This window comes from Chelmon rostratus, chromosome 18 (genome assembly GCF_017976325.1).
Source record: "Chelmon rostratus isolate fCheRos1 chromosome 18, fCheRos1.pri, whole genome shotgun sequence".
Lineage (NCBI taxonomy): Eukaryota > Metazoa > Chordata > Actinopteri > Chaetodontiformes > Chaetodontidae > Chelmon > Chelmon rostratus.
The window spans coordinates 19528076-19545161 of NC_055675.1; the positions used below are offsets into that span (position 1 = coordinate 19528076).

The 17086-nt window shown below is 41.0% G+C and overlaps 1 protein-coding gene across 7 annotated transcripts in view; it reads left to right on the plus strand.

Moving 5' to 3' along the window:
• LOC121622317 (DNA (cytosine-5)-methyltransferase 3A-like) overlaps window positions 1–14797 on the plus strand; it is a 55923-nt gene extending 41126 nt beyond the window's left edge. For 4 of the 7 annotated variants that reach the window (XM_041959254.1, XM_041959257.1, XM_041959260.1 and 1 more), the window contains 13 exons: window positions 314–457; window positions 1321–1365; window positions 2234–2313; window positions 3434–3546; window positions 4575–4758; window positions 6071–6155; window positions 7251–7396; window positions 7482–7572; window positions 7708–7856; window positions 8213–8298; window positions 8398–8467; window positions 8949–9067; window positions 9763–14797. In XM_041959254.1, coding sequence (XP_041815188.1) covers window positions 314–457; window positions 1321–1365; window positions 2234–2313; window positions 3434–3546; window positions 4575–4758; window positions 6071–6155; window positions 7251–7396; window positions 7482–7572; window positions 7708–7856; window positions 8213–8298; window positions 8398–8467; window positions 8949–9067; window positions 9763–9904 — 1454 coding nt within the window. In that variant the 3' untranslated portion in view covers window positions 9905–14797. The remainder of the gene's footprint in view (window positions 1–313; window positions 458–1320; window positions 1366–2233; window positions 2314–3433; window positions 3547–4574; window positions 4759–6070; window positions 6156–7250; window positions 7397–7481; window positions 7573–7707; window positions 7857–8212; window positions 8299–8397; window positions 8468–8948; window positions 9068–9762) is intronic. The other 3 variants (XM_041959256.1, XM_041959258.1, XM_041959255.1) reach the window with 2 other exon arrangements.
• Window positions 14798–17086: the final 2289 nt, after the last annotated feature.

Sequence of the window (17086 nt, forward strand, 5' to 3'; positions counted from 1 at the left end):
CTGTGTGTAATGCTGCCGCTGCACTGCAATTTCCTAGCTTGGGATAAATAAAGTATATCTATCTATCTAAATAGTTTTTGTAGTGGTTCAGCCTGGTTCTGGGGACCCTGAGTCTCCTAGGTAGGAGCTGGAACTCATGGTGTAAAGAAGTTTGTTCTACTGTGTTTGAAAGCAGCTTCAACAGCTTCACTCCACACTTCAAACCAGTTCCAGTGTATTATTTCTTCAACGTCTTTGAAAGCTGAGCTCATTCTGAATCTTTCTCTCGTATGATGTTAAAAACCACTGAAGGCGATGTCAATTATCCCCACAGGCGAGCAGAATCCATATAAGGAAGTGTACCCGGAGATGTGGGCCGAACCTGAGGCGGCGTACACGCCTCCACCTGCCAAGAAACCGCGCAAGAACGCAGCTGAAAAAGCAAAGATCAGAGAGGTGATCGACGAAGGGACCAGAGGTAAACATGCTAACGTGCAATTTCAGCTGAAGCTGCTTATTTTCAGAAATGAACCTACGACTTTTCTGTAAGTTTATTTGGAAATGTTGTGCAAGTGGAGGAGTGAGTGACCTTTTCCACTGAGAGAAACACGTTGAAATAAATGCAAAGAGCTTTTAAGTTGTTAAGAGTTCATTTTTTTTTCGTCATTTTTTATTCTTCTTATATTTGACCAGCACCAGTCTGAACTACACTGCTGCACAGAGGCCGAAGATAAGATTATTGATCCCACGACGGGGAAATTTAGTTGTTACAGACAGCAAGAATAAAGAGGAGAGATGTAGAAATGAAACAAATAGAGAATAAAAAGGAAACTACATATGTGCACTTTAGATGCAAAAAGAGGATAAGAATTGTATTGTCTTGAGAAGGATGGCTCAGTGTCATCATGGAAAATTTCGTATTCCACATGAGGAAGATATGGATAGTACAATACAGTGTATTTGTACTATTGCACAGGAGAAAATATGTGAGTAAATTATATTTAAGGGGTGAAAAAACTATGTAATATTGCATAGTATAGTTGCACAAGCCAAGATTTTCTTATTGATTGCTGCATTTGTTTTTGTCACAGCTGATGCTACTGTTTTCCTACAGAGAAACAGCCAGAATATCATATCAGAAATAGACAATTTTTACAAGAAAAACTCAAAAAGGCATTTTTTATTTGTATGTATAACATTTACATTTTGGAGATACAAGACTTTTGCAAGATACTAACTGTATGTTGTTTATACAAATTCTCTGCCTTTTTCTGAGCTGTCTCTGCATGTTCGTACTCACAACGGCGTGTTGATGTGTTGTGTGTGTGTTTTGTGTTCCAGAGAGGCTCATATTTGAGATCAAAAAGAAGACCAGGAACATAGAAGGTAAACGGCTCAGATTTTTTCAAGCATCAACCTCAAATGTAGACTTGAAATAAAGAAGTGATGCATTGATTATGTCTTCTGGAAGGGGATGTCTTTGGCTTCCAGAAATGTGTCATATAGTTTGTTTAACACTGAATATCTGCGAGGAAAAGCTCATTTTTATCACCTGCTCCCAGTAGCAAGTAATACTTTAACAGCTGCTCAACAACTCCACAATGAAATATCCCTCTAAATGGTTTGGAAAGGTGACAAACTATAAAATATAAGACCTGCATCGTTATTTAATAAAATGTTAGCCCTCAGATGCAATCATCCTTTGTGGTTGCGTCTTGACACTGTTTATTACGCTGTTATAACATTATTGGTGGTTACATTTCTGTTAAATGCAGAAACGTGGTCAGTGAGGTCAGTCAGGGTAAATATTTTGCATTTTACATCAGTTACACCTAAATTAAATTGCTTGAATCTTAAATGAAGCCTCGAGGTCGCTCAGTGTGCAGTTTTCCACTGTGAAGTGTTTCTGTAGCTCAGAGCAAAACATCTCTGGAATCCAATTCTTGTTCTTGTTTACATTTTTGGCATTTAGCTGATTCATTTATGCAGCAATAATAATTCATAGGTTGACTGCAGCGAAGGCCCGGGCATCCACAATAGATTACAAACTGGAAAATTAATGTAACGTTATAAATCACAGCACCTGGCCAAGTAATTATCCAGTCTTTACTGATCGTGAGCACATTGTGGTCGTTTTGGGTGAACAGGCAGCGAAAGTCTTACTTGTTGTAGGTTTAAATTCCTGCTTTAATGGGCTAAACTCAATGTTAAATATAATATTGTGAGCATGTCTGTGTGGTCTGTGTTTGTTCAGATATCTGCATCTCCTGTGGAAGCCTCAACGTCTCTCTGGAGCATCCTCTCTTCGTAGGAGCAATGTGCCAGGGCTGCAAGGTAAGAAACATCCCAGAGAAACCCACTGTGGGTTGAGCAATAATTCAATATTATTGTTATTATTGTGGAATCGTGTAATGATAATGTGGTCATTTCATGAGGTCATTTAACAAAATTCTCAGAGGAGACTGTTCAGTTCATTACATTAATGTTGGGGTGCTTTTTAAAGCATATATAAAGCATAATGTGATCATTTGCTGATCCTTTCTGACATTTACTCAACTGAAAACATCACAAAGTCAATATATTTGATGTTTGACCTCATCCGCTTCATTGATTTGATTTGATTGAATTTGATGCAGCAACCTGTCTTAAACAAGTTGGGACAGGAGCAACTAAAGACTGTGAAAGTTGTGGAACGCTCCAAAAACACCTGTTTGGATCATTCCACAGGTAAACAGGTTGATTGGTAACAGGTGATAGTATCATGATTGGGTGTGAAAGGAGCATCCTGGAAAGGCTCAGTTGTTCACAAGCGAGGATGGAGCGAGGTTCACCACTTTGTGAACAACTGCATGGGCAATTTGAGAAGAACGTTTCTCAACACAATATCTCTGCACTTGTCCGTGACCTTTGATTCATCGGGCAACACTGCGTTAAAGAAACATGACTGTATAAAGATATTACGACATGGGCTCTGGCACACTTTAGAAAACCATTGTCGGTCAACAGTTTGTCATTGCATCCACAAATGCAAGTAAAGACTGTACCATGCAAAACCAAAACCCTCTATCATCAACATCTAGAGATGGACTGACGCAAAGTGGAAAAGTGTGCTGTGGTCCACATTTTGGGGGTCCACAGTTTGTTTTGGGAAATCGTAGTCTACAGATTAATTGATTTGTTCAACCAACAGTCCAAAACCCAAGTTCAAAACGGTACAAAACAGAAAAAAAGTTTCAAGTCCTCACGTTTGAGAAGCTGGAAGCGGAGAATGTTTGACAGTTTAGCTTGAAGAGTAAGTTAAACATCATGTTAGACTAACAGATATCTGTGGAAGTTGCATTTCTCCAGTGAATCATATCATTACACAAAACCCACCTGCACAGACACATGAAAAACACACAAGACTGACTGATGACGGACACCCCCTCCCTCTCTGCCTCCTCATTCTGTGCAGAACTCGTTCCTGGAGTGTGCCTACCAGTACGACGACGACGGCTACCAGTCCTACTGCACCATCTGCTGTGGAGGCAGGGAAGTGCTCATGTGTGGCAACAACAACTGCTGTAGGTCAGTACAATGTGTGCACACTGTTGAGTTTTTGGACTGGCGAGCAGCAGTTGGTTCTTTTTGTGGCCAGGACAGGGTTTTGGATTTCACATCAACAGAAACAATTTGCCCATAAATGTCAAATGTGATTTATGGCTCCTTTTATTGGCAGTCGACTCAGCCAACTCGTGAGGAGCATATTTATTTACATGAATTTACAGTTTATTTTGGCATCAAGACTCTGACCTGGTCACTGCGAACATGCACCAGCTCAGCACAGCAGATACTGGTGGAAAAAGTACTCGGATCTTACAAATACTCAGTTACAAGTTAAAGCATTCAAAATAATACTTAAGTAAAAGTACAGAAGCATAAAAAAGCATGCACCAAGCACTTCTACATAAAGACTACGGCTGCAACTAATGACCTTTTCAAGATTGTTCTTTTTTTTACATAAATTGATTATTTGTTTTGTCTATAAAAGATGAAAAAATATGAAAATGTCCAACACAACTTCCTCGAGCCTGAGGTGACGTCTCTAGATTGTTTGATTTGTCTGACCGACTGTCCAAAACACAAATATATTCAAAATCTTACTTAAGAATTAAAAAAAAAAATCAAAAGCATTAAATTATACTTAAAGCACCGCAAGTATAATGATTACTGAATGACTGAATTAGTGATGCATTCATGTCTAAGCATCACAAATGTTGCAGCTCATGAAGGTAGTAGAGGTCAAGTATAATGTAGCATAAAATCAAAATACTCAAGGAAAGTACAAGAATGCCAAATTTGTAGTTAAGTACAGTACTTGACTCACTTTGTCACAGTTTCTTTCTACCACTGCTGTCATGATAAACATGATAAACATCATCCCAAAACTGCAACTGAGGAAGATCAATATTGATCAGTCAGACTGGCCACATGTCATTAATTTGAACATGTTTAACCCACAACAGCTGCAGGTGATGCACAGAATAAGTCTACATGAAAATCAATTCACATTTGTACAAAGAAAGCAAACGCAAGGAATGCGTGTGCGTCTGCAGGTGTTTCTGTGTGGAGTGCGTGGATCTGTTGGTAGGAGCCGGCTCGGCGGCGGCGGCCATCAAAGAAGACCCCTGGAACTGCTACATGTGCGGCCCCCGGAACACCTACGGGTTGCTGCGACGGCGGGACGACTGGCCCTGCAGACTACAGCACTTCTTCGCCAACAACCACGAACAGGAATTCGTAAGTGTGACAGTTTCCTTTTATTGAATTTCTACTCTTTATGCATGATACAGATTAAATGATGGTCATGATTATAATTAGAATGGAAAAGAGTTTACAATTGTCTTTATAGGTGTATTTATAATAATTGATAAACTACATCAGCGCACATAAAACCGACTGAAATATGGAGTGTGTCCCTAGAATAATCATAAGGTTTTTAAGTGTTTTTAAATGTATTTATAGGGGCATTGTTGTAATGATTTGACTGTATTACAGTGTAGAGAGGAGAAACAGAGGTAGATTTCCAGTTTGGAAGAAGTATTCAGGTCTTTTATATGAGTTAATTTAGCAGTACTACATAAAAAATACTCTAGCATACACTAGCATTAAAATATACTTAAAGTACCAAAAGTAAAAGTACTCATTATGCAGAATGGCCCATTTCATAATAATATATAGCACCAGATAATAATTTGGGATGCATTCAAGTGTAAATCACTTCAGTGTTGCAGCTGGTGAAGGTGGCACTAATTTCAGTTTCTTTATATACTGCTGGCTACCTCACCTTTAATAATATATCATAATTTATGAGTTGGTTTACATGTTTTATTAATCATCTGCAGAGTAAAGCTGTCAAATAAATGTAATGGAGTACAAAGAGCAATATTTGCCTCCAAAATGTGGTGGAGTAGAAGTATAAAAGCAGCATGAAATGATGATTAGAGAACTTGAAAATAAAAGAGATGTAATTACCTCTCTGTCCGTTTTTTTTTTTTATTATTTACTAATGTGTGTGCATATCATCCCTGGTACACACTCCTGACTCCACTACTTCTATATTGATCTGTGTTTTTGTGCTATGCCACACTCATATTCCTTCCGCAGCTACCCATTACATCAACCCTGATCCCTGTAACAGCGATCTGTACAACTCAATCATTTCACTTCAGCCCAGACAACACACTGTAAGTCAATTAGGTGCAGTAAATTTGATATATTGACCGCGTTATATCTAATCCTAACCTTGCTAGAAATTCATCACAGTTAAACGAGAAACATCGATATCTGGGGATCAGCGGGGTTCTGCTGCAGGGGCTTGTCCCATTTAAATTATCCATGAAGGCTAATACACATCAAAACAGACCGTGTTCGCATTCAATTATTGATGCTTTTCAGCCTGACTTCTGCAGAAAGACCAGATTGTCGTCATAAATAAAGCCGATGTGTCATGTGCTTCTTTGCCCACTTCGCTCTCTCTGCTTACTGTAAAGCTTCGTGTCGATCTCATCCTGTTCTCATCAGTGTCTCTTCTTCCTTTTAACTCTTTTAGGAGCCAGCCAAGTTGTATCCTCCAGTCGCAGCAGAGAAGAGGAAACCAATCAGAGTTCTCTCCCTGTTTGACGGCATTGCCACAGGTGCTTATGTACTGTATATTTTCATCAACTCTTAATCTGTTGATTGATTGCGATGTCAGCTGGTCTGTCGTGTTCTGGACTGGTGTGAAGGTTTGCACAGACATTCATGTTCTCCTCCGGATGCTCAGAAACATCCCAAACACAGCAAAAATAAGAAAATGTAGTTCTCTGCAGACACACTTAGTGGCTCATGAGCGACATTATTTCTGTATGAATCTACTCATTGTTTTCCAGGAAAATTTTACTCCTTCTGCCTTTAACTAATCTGTTAACTTTAATTTAGCCTCATTTTCATTTGTCCAATACTTGCTCAATACTTAATAGTCAGAGCCACTGACTGGCTACAGACTCTGTGTCTTGGGTTTTCATTTTTTAGTTTATTAAGAGTTTAGTCTATAAAATGTCAGAAAACAGTGAAAATGCTGCAGGACAAGTTCCCAGAACTCACGGTGACATCTTTGAATTGTTAGTTTTGTCCAACAAACAGTCCAAAAATATTCAATTAACACCGACAGAAAACAAAAAAGAGAGAGAGGCAGGAACTGGAGCATTTATCGGGTAAATTACTGAAATTGTTCATCCATTAAAAATTGCTGCTGACTCGTTTTCGGTCACTTCACTCAGCAATTATTCAACTAATCCTTTCAGCTCTAGAAATGTGTGTGAGCGAGCTCGCCTGCATGTGTGTGTGAGACCGTAACAGAAACACACTCAGACTGAGGAAAATAAACATTTTAGGTCTCATTGTTTGAATAAAGGAGTTGTCAACATCAGTGATTTCGCACTGAACGCTTCCACAGTTTTATTTAACCAGGCTCTCTTTTCCATAGCAGCGTGTTCACACTCACACAATTACACCACGTTCACACCTGGAAGCTTCCCAGTACTGCCAGTCTTATGTGCTCGTCGCTGAGCAGCTCCACAATACGTGAGGTCTCAATAAAAGGCGCCCCAGTCGTGGTAGTGAGGGGGGAGCTGACCTTTCCCTTCGCCCACACAGATCTATCCTGCTGATCTGACAAGCCCGCTTCTCTAACCTTCAGGCCACCACTCGCCCACAGCCGTAATGACAAATGAATATGTGTGTGCGCCCAGGTCTGTTGGTGCTGAAGGATTTGGGCATCCAGGTTGACAAATACGTGGCATCAGAGGTGTGTGAGGACTCCATCACTGTCGGCATGGTTCGACACCACGGCCGCATCATGTACGTGGGCGACGTACGCAACGTAACACACAAACATGTAAGTGTGCAAATACAACATGATTAAATGCTCCAGCGAACTTTCTCTGCGCCGATGTTAACTCGTGCTGCGTTTTGCCTGTAAGATCGAAGAGTGGGGACCATTTGATCTGGTGATAGGAGGAAGCCCCTGCAACGACCTCTCCATAGTCAACCCTGCAAGAAAAGGCCTTTACGGTAAGAAGAGCTCAAATTTAATCTGCTGGGGTTTAAATTATTATTATGAAGATTTTTCTTTGAATGCATTTTAACGTTAAAGCTACACATGCGCAGAGGCTCCGATGATTGTCTGAGCCCTCTCTCCTCCCGCAGAGGGAACCGGCCGGTTGTTTTTCGAGTTTTACCGTCTGCTGCACGAGGCTCGACCTAAGCCGGGCGACGAGCGGCCGTTCTTCTGGCTGTTTGAGAACGTGGTCGCTATGGGAGTTAGTGACAAACGGGACATCTCCCGCTTTTTAGAGGTAACACACCACATGAACAGAGTTATGAAATATATGCATATAAATACAGATTCCAGTGAATCACACAAATATAAGCAATGAGAGAGAAGATTTGCAGCCTTGTCAGGAAATGTAAACCACCCACTTTCGGTTTTAATAGGTACTTACCCAAAAAGTACCTGCAGCAAGCAAGAAACACAGAAAACACGAGAGTGCTTCAGCGTAATGTGTTTTATCTAAAGATGTCAGGAAAACTCACATCAGTAAGATCTCACACAATAACACTGACAGAGCGACAGGACAGTCGGAGTCTCCTCCTCAGACAGAAGATGTTCATATTCGGTGAAACAGGAAGTAACCCTGCTGCTCCTCTGCAGTGTAACCCAGTGATGATCGATGCCAAGGAGGTCTCTGCTGCCCACCGCGCTCGCTATTTCTGGGGCAACCTGCCAGGCATGTCCAGGTGATAGACACACACACAAAAAGACACACACCGTCGTTATTATCGAAGGTGATTTACTCCAGCCACTTCATGTTTTTCTCCCCCTTTTGCCCGTGCCAGACCTCTGAGTCCCATGACGAACGACAAGCTGGACCTACAGGAGTGCCTCGAGCACGGACGCACAGCCAAGGTATCCGCCCCGTGAGCGCCTGTATGCTTGTGTGTTTGTGCTGACGATCGCGTGCTATCAAGCTTTTTGACTAGTGGTAAGCGAGACTGAGGGTTCGACAGCGAGTAAAGCCAAAGGTGGAACGTTTTCAGTCTAACTTTGTGTGTAAGTTGATGTCTGGCATTTATGGAAATTCAATGTAGGAAATTAGAGTATGTATTTCTCCTTTGAGCATCAATGAACTCGTTTCTGTCTAATTCTGCAAAAATATACCATTAATTAATCATTAATGTCTTTTTTGTTAATTTTACTACATTTTCCTGCTGATACTGTTGCACTTCTGCTCTACAAAAAAGAGAAAAAGTCAGTTAACGATGACTAAACTTCTTTAAATCAGAGTGTACAAAAGGAGAATAGCTTTAGGATTAAAAAAGGATTTGTGTGTGTGTGTCTGTCTGTGCTTGTGTGTTTGTGTGTGTTTGGCTCTGGATGTTAATTCCAGTTTGAGAAGTTGCGTACGATAACGACACGCTCCAACTCTGTGAAGCAGGGGAAAGACGAGCATTTCCCCGTCTTCATGGACAACAAGGAGGACATCCTCTGGTGTACCGAGATGGAAAGGTACAGTGTTGTGTGTCTCTGCTCTGTGTGTGTGTCCCTCTAATTTTACCTCGTATGCATGTCCTCGAGTTAACTAATTAAAACGTGTGTGTGTTTCTGTTTTCTTTGTGAAGTTGATTTGGATTTACTTTGTATTTCTAATTTACCACAGTGACTTTGTTTGCTCTGCATCTCATTGTTGTACTTAATTAACTGTATATTTACATCTGTTAGGTGTAAATAGGTGCTGATTCCATGACAGTGTGTCCTACCTGTGTGTGTGTGTGTGTGTGTGTGTTATCTGAGTCTCTTTACAAACTTGTCCTTTATGAAGCAACTGATAAAGCAGCCCAACCCAGACATACAAACTGGAGCCTCTTGTCTTTTTGGGAGAGTTCCCTGTTAAAACAACCAAAATCAAACGTATATCAGAGGCTAAAGATAAGTCAGAATTCGTGCTTTCAGGCATTTTACTAATTTTGACCAAAACAGTTTACCTATTTTTAAAATTTCATGTCCCCACATCACCACAGCGATGCCTGTCACACTTTCCCACAGTCCCAAATATCGTCTTCAGATTCAGAAAATTGTTATTACAATTATTATCACAGCAGTAGCTGATTAATTTCTGTCGACTTTTGATGAATTGGCTGCTTGTTTCAGCTGTACTTCACACACGTCACACTAAAATAACTGAACGTGGTGTGTGTTCGCAGGGTGTTTGGCTTCCCCGTCCACTACACCGACGTGTCCAACATGAGTCGTCTGGCCAGGCAAAGGCTGCTGGGACGTTCCTGGAGCGTCCCCGTCATCAGGCACCTCTTCGCCCCGCTGAAGGAGTACTTCGCCTGCAACTAGTCACACACACCACCAACTCTCTCTCTCTGTCACACACACACACACACACACACACATACTGTACACGCATAAACAGAACATGATGACAGACACACACAGATAACTACACACAGTACACAGCTAGTACATGAAGGTTGGATGACACAGATGACCGGACAACACACGCACACACATACACACACACTGTAAAGGACTGCTTCCCCAGATCCCATGTAGACCACTGGCTGAACTTAGTCCCCTGGTGCTACCGTGCTGATTACACACACACACACACACACACACACACACACATACACAGTGGTGAAGGGTCTCTGTACTGTATTTGTTCACACACAACTTCCTGTCCGACCTTGAAACTGGTGTCTTCTGGCTTTACTGTGTCATAGCAGCTGGAGTTCAAATCCTCCAGGGGGCGCAACACTGACAAAGAAGCTCCAACTTTCTGTTTTTAAGAGCTCTCTGAATACATCAACACACCAATGAATCCCTCTGAACCGTAACACTTAACTGTATTCATACGTAGGGACAGTGCCGCTGGTGTATTACAGTGCAATGAACACACACACACACACACACACACGCACACACACACCCCAGTTAATGCTCGTGGTGCTGGTCAGTCAGTGACAGAGTCCAAATGGTGCCACTTTAATACACTTTTAAAGTTTTTGGTGCTCTTGGAGACTGAACGGTCTCTGGTTGTTTCAGTCGCTACAGGTTTGCATCTCTAATCGAGTTCAAACAAATGCTTAGGAGCAGGTGGAGGCAACGCCAGGCAACACAGGTGAATTTAGTGAGGGTGTGCAAAGAGGGCGTCCGAAAGAAAAAAAAGGCACCTGCGTTCAGATAGAATCACGTGAAGCCTTTTTTAACACAACTACAACTGAATCAGACTGTAAAAGCTGCTCTGGAGGTACAAATCATTTTAGCAGTTGAGTTAAACCTCAGTGGGCCGAGCCAAAAGCACGTTTTTTGTGAGGGAGGGGCAAAGTAACACCCAAAAAGGTCCTCATCTTACACTGAGGCAGACCATTTTTGGCTGAAATGATGTCAGTGATGCCCCGTAATATGAAATACTGAAATAAAAGAGTGACTTTTTGGAGATGCCACAGAAGTCTGGGCTTATTTTTTTCCTTGGTTCATGTTTGTTACCCTGCCTCTGCTTAGTGCCTGTTGTTTATGGAGTCTCCATTAGCTTCCAATAATAGCATTGCTAGTCTTTGGGCTCTTAAATACTCAGACATATATGCATGGGACAAAATCACACATTGGCACAAGAGGAATATGAATATATATATATATTCATCATAATGGAAAAACCTTGCAAGTGTCAACTTCAGGGTTTGGAGCGCCCTCTAGTGGGCAAACCGGGAGAAAGAGCGTGCACAACAAGGACACACACTCATGTTGAGGTAAAACAATCCTTTGTGTTCCACAGAGTTAGTGTTAGTAGTCACTGGATAAGAAAAATTGAATAGAGAGAAGAGAGAATAAAGTCAGCTTTATACTCAGTACCTAGTCATCCTCAGACCGTTCTCACATATATGAAAAATATAGAATATTGCTGCATGGCTCTTAGTTGTCAGGACCTACATCCACTATTAGGTTTCCGTACAACAAGCACTTAAACACATATGCTGTTTTTATTATTTCTTGGTGGTTTTTGCAGTATTTTAGGCAGTGATTGTACATCTAGGTTACGCTAATGCTTTGGTGAATATGCTGTGATATACTGTACACTAGTAGCATTTTAGGAATTGGTTCATTTCCTCATGCTGATATGCAATACCTCCTCAGTAACATGCGTAAAAGTGCTCTTGTAGTGCATTTAATACTGTTAGGTGTTGCTTAAATGACTGTGATGTTGATCTTAATGGTGCAAAATTGGAATAGTACTGTCTGTCACTTTAATACTTATGTCACTTGCCTGATAGATAGATGTCATAATACTGTACCAAACCTCAGTGAAAAAGGACACTATTTAAGCCTGCAGTGGTCGTTATGTCGATGTACTTTCTGTTCAAATAATGCTTAAACAAAGTCCAGAAAAGCAGTTATACTGTGAAATGACGATATAAGGTAGTCTTTCTATGTAGCTTGGTTAACTTTGGTGTGGCTCAGTTTGTTTTTACCCATCATGAGAGTGGCTTTCATTATGTGTGATGCACTATGCACAGTCTCTATAGCTACCTGGGAAAGGCAGTCAGAGACCTGCCAAGATCATGAACGCCAGCCAACATCAGTTTGTGGCCTATTCGAAGGGATTGGAGATGACAGCTTCATTTTCTATAACCAAATACATGCCCTTTTATTTTATTGGTTTTGTTTTGAAAACATCTTGAATATGTCCACCACCTTCCTGTCCCTCAAACACCACTGAAGTGCCCATTTGCTCATACCCATGTCTGTATTATTTCCAACAAGCAGAGGGATGATGCTTGAGCTCCCAACAGGTTTTAATTCATCCAGTGAGATTATTTCTGCCTCCAGAGCAGCACTGCCTCTGACAAACATTAAACTGAAACACCAATGGACTTGCTAGGAGTTCAGTGTCTTGCTCACAGCAGCTTTTAAAGTCAAAGGAAGTCAGTGGGGGATTAAACCTGAAATGTTTCAGTTACAATTCAGCTTCTCTGGTGTCTCTGTCTCAATGTTGCCATTTTTCATCTGGAGGAAAAGTGAAGTAGTCACAATCCACCAGCCCTCGCCGTTACGCTCCTACTTTGCTTCATAGGGATCCAAAATGTCCTCCAGTTATCACAGCGACATCCACTGAAACCAGATGCAGACCTTTAATCTAGACACTATGCTGGTTTTCTACTTCCTACAACTGAAACAGATAGCCCTGTATAAATAATAAATACTTCTTATATCACACAGATACAGTTGTACCACCTGTCGTAGGTGTGTCTTCTGCCTTTTACCCAGTGCATGCTGGGATCAACTCAGCCGCTCTGTGACCTTGAATGGGAATAAGCAAGTGAACAATGTGGCTTGTAATCAATTAGATGTTCCCGAGACTCTAGGCAGTGTGTGTGTGTGTGCTGGTGTTTTTATTTACACAGGGCTCTCGTTAGAGAAAACATCTCGTTCAGTCTGGTGCTCTTGGTCCTCAGATGACCATCTTTTTCCAGGAAGCCTTCCGATCCTCTGACCTTCCTCAGATACCAGCTAACAACTGGACACAGTCTGTGCTGACACACACAAACACACACACATATATATACACACACACATACACACATGCACAAACAGCAACAAAAACCAACAATAAACCAGCAGGTTTCAAAGTTTTTTCCATCATGTTTACTCTCTGTTTATACAACCAACCTTCAGGTGCTTTTTAAACTAACTCTGCTCTTTTTTACAGTGCTCTTTGCAGGTTACACACACACACAAACACACACACACACACACACACTTGCTGGAAACACAGTGCAAAGGCTTCTCCAAACTCCTTTCTCTACAAAACACATCATAAATCCACATACATGCATACACACTGTGTTTTTGCCGGCCGCCTGTTGCCATCAGGCTTTCCACGGCGCCTTCGGGTGTGACACCGTCACCCTGCGTCGCTTGGTGCTCCCAAACTCCCCCTCCCACCCCCGACCCCCAGGTGCTGCATGTCAGTCAGTCAGTGTAATCTCCGATTCCATGTTAGATTAGGGAGTAATGATCATAATAATAATGGTAATAATAATAATTACAATAATAATCTGTTATTGTGTGTGTGTACTGTTCCAGGTTGGTGCTCAGTTCAGTTCAGTCTCAGCCTAGAGGGAGAGAGAGAGGCTAGAGAAAGCATATATTACAGTTAGTATAGTGACTTGTTCTATTGTATCCAAGGATGCCAGAAGAAATTGTTGAACCGATGAGCTAAAAGGACACTCTCAAACAAGAGCGAGTTGAAATAACACCAAACATAGAGCTGCAAGAAAAAAAAGCCAGAATTCATGACCAATAATCAGGGATCGCGTCAGGGCCTCATGACCGCAAAATCATCAATAAAACCAGAAAGAAGAAAGAAAAGGCGCCTGCCACACGAAATTCACATTTTCTGATTTCTTGGGAAATGTTGGGTAGTTTTATTTAAGGCTGCAGGTAACGATTATTTTAAAAATTTGGTTTAAAAAAATGACAGGAAGTCGTGTCAGATCCTTATCACTTCCCTCAAGTTTCAGTTCAGTTTACTATCACAGAAGACTCATCCGGGTTGTTCATCGACATACACAACCTGTGACGAGGGCTTACAACCAGCTTCATTTCAAAGACTCACAGGCATGAAAAGCTGGAAACCGCTGGTTCAGAACGTGGGCAGAGTTTCAGCTCTTGTCGTCAGGCGGTGTTATTTCAACGTCTACCTGTTTGAGAGAGCAGTCGGACAAAAGCGAGAGGGATGGAGTTGATATTTTTAAGTGATGGGTGACGCGGTGATGATGTTTCTGTTCGCCTGTCGACAGCTTTTAGGCTGAGTGACGCGTTGTTTTCAACACTGATACACTTATTAACACATACACCCAAAACAATGTTATAAACACACAGAGCGAACGCCGCTCAGACGCAGAGATACATGCACAACACCTACAGATACAATGCTGTGGCGCATTCAGACACTCATCTCATGGACTAAATGAAAGATGAGCTTTTAGGAAAAGGAGGAGGTGTTTCAAAAGGTGCTAAAATTTTATCTGAAAATAAGAAAAATATATTGTTAGGAATATAAATCAATTTGTCTTTACAATGACTGTATTTAAGTTTGTCGTAGTAATGAAAAGGCACTATTATTATTTTACTCTTGTATGAATATGAACTAATTAAAAAGGCATTTTAACTTTGTACTTGAACAATGTAAGAAATGAAACGTGAATAAAAAAAGACTGTTTCTTGTGATTTAGCCTGGAGGCTCAGTGTTATCTACGTTCATGTCACTCAGATTTAGCTGTCTTCCATGACAGTTCCCTCTCCATTGAGGCTCAGCAACATTTGCTGACATCAAATCACTCAGCATTTTCCACGTCTGCTGTTAGTGTGTGTGTGTGTGTGTGTGTGTGTGTGTGTGTGTGTGTGTGTGTGTGTGTGTGTGTGTGTGTCTGCAGAACAGATCAAACTCTCGCAAGTGACAGTTTGTTGACTTGTGAGAGATTGTGGAGGACAGCAGGAGGTGGCCTACCTCTGGCTATTTTTAATAACAAATAAAACATTGATTTAGAAGTCACATTTTTCACACCCCTCATGTCACGTCCATTGTTTCCAGTATGTTGAAAGACAGAATGGATTGAAATATGTTAAAAACTTGCCACCATTAATTTCTCTTTTGCCAAACTGCTTAGAAATGTTCTAATCACATCAAAACTGACAGGACAGGTTTAGGTTTAGGCAGCCCTTATGGATACAGATATCCCGACTCTGTTGTCAACTTTGCAGTTTTGTGGAGCAGGAAGTGTGAAGTTGCAAGGCTCCAATTCTCCCAAAACAGATAACCATGTAAGTACAGTGCAAGTGCAATTATGCACACATCATTTTTTACTCAGCTAGCAGGGTGCTGAAGACTAAACCTGTGAGCTCCTGTGTGTCATTGAGCCCCACCTGCTTTATGATGTATGAAGTCAGGGTATAAATGGTCCCTATTAATTATGCCAAAGTCCAAATTAGTCTTAAAAAGTAATTAAATGCCATAGGCAGTAGCTAATAAACTGCTCATTACCTACTTCATGTAACAAATTATTTATCACATCATGCTATCACACTCAAATATTCAGTATGTCATCAGCTCTTGTGTCTGTCCAGAAATGCTGAGTTTTCATATGCAGACAGTTGACACTTGTCTGTTCACACTGCTCACCTCCTTAATTCCCACCACAGCACCATTCAGCTATGCTGCCAGCGAGAAGTCTCTGGTCTCCATACTGTGGTCCTTCAGCCCCATATTGTTGCCTTCAAGTGCTCCTTGGAAGCTCTTTTGAGTGGAAGTGAGGCATTCAAGTGCTCTGGGTCAGAAATGATACCAAACCGGATGCTGTGGCTTAAGAGGATTCCTTCTTTGTGGTGTAGTGTTTCATCTCGGAGATCAATCAGGACAGCCTTTATTTTGTGATGCAGCAGCATCACAAAAGAGAGAAAATGTAGCTGCTTTCCATCAGGGGTGTGGGCTTGCTCATGTTTTCATCACTTCACATCATCAGAAATGAAATTGGGGGAATTCAATATTTTCGACTATTTTATGCAAAGTGAAGGATGCATTTATATATTTTTAGCCACCTGGCTTGAATTTTTTTTTGACAGAGATTTAGATGTATTTTATTTCATTTAACTTACAGAAAACCGTATTGAATATGCTTGCTTGCAATGCTCGAATTTGAGGAATTTTTTATTGTCTTCTCATAGAGCTTGGGCAAGAGTTACTGATATGGGTTCATTTGGGATATTGGAGAGTTGCAGGACTTATTCATCCTCTAAATTCTAAGATAAAATTGTATTGACCCCTTTTGGACATCTACATGTTACAGCTACAGAAGTGATTAACAAAGATGAGAACAAAAAGAACAACAAAAAAACAGGTAACTATTTAATCGAAATAAATACAATAAAATAACATGGCATCAAAATTAAAAAGTATATACTGTACATGTCTACACCTCAGTTAATAAAATGGTGCAATTACAGTATGTAGCATATATGTGCAGAAATAATGAGTCAAGTAGTACAGTTCTTAGTGAGATAGGAGAGTGACTTGTTAGAGTCACAGCTATACCAGCATTGTTTATATTGATGACTATATGCTGAGCAACTTAATCTCCTTGGGAGGATCATGGGATATGATCAAAAGCTCCAGAACAGCTAGTGAAGGACTTTGTGGTAAGGTAGCTTTGTCAACCAATGCATCAAATATTAAGACTGACTCAATCTTTCAGTCTGAATATACAGTATTTATCACAATAATACAGTTTCTCCTCAGATACAACAATAATTTATCATGGCTTGCGTTTACAGTTCACCTCACCGATTAGATGTAGTCTTTGAACATTTAACGCAAGTAGTTGGATGATCATATCTTCAGGTACTCAGCAAAAGATTTCCGACAGTGGTGAAGGCAGCACACGCCCCTGTCAACTGCGACCGCTTCTCCACCTCCTATTGGTCTGTTTTTCTGTTGCTCAGGTTCGAGCGGCTCTCGATTGG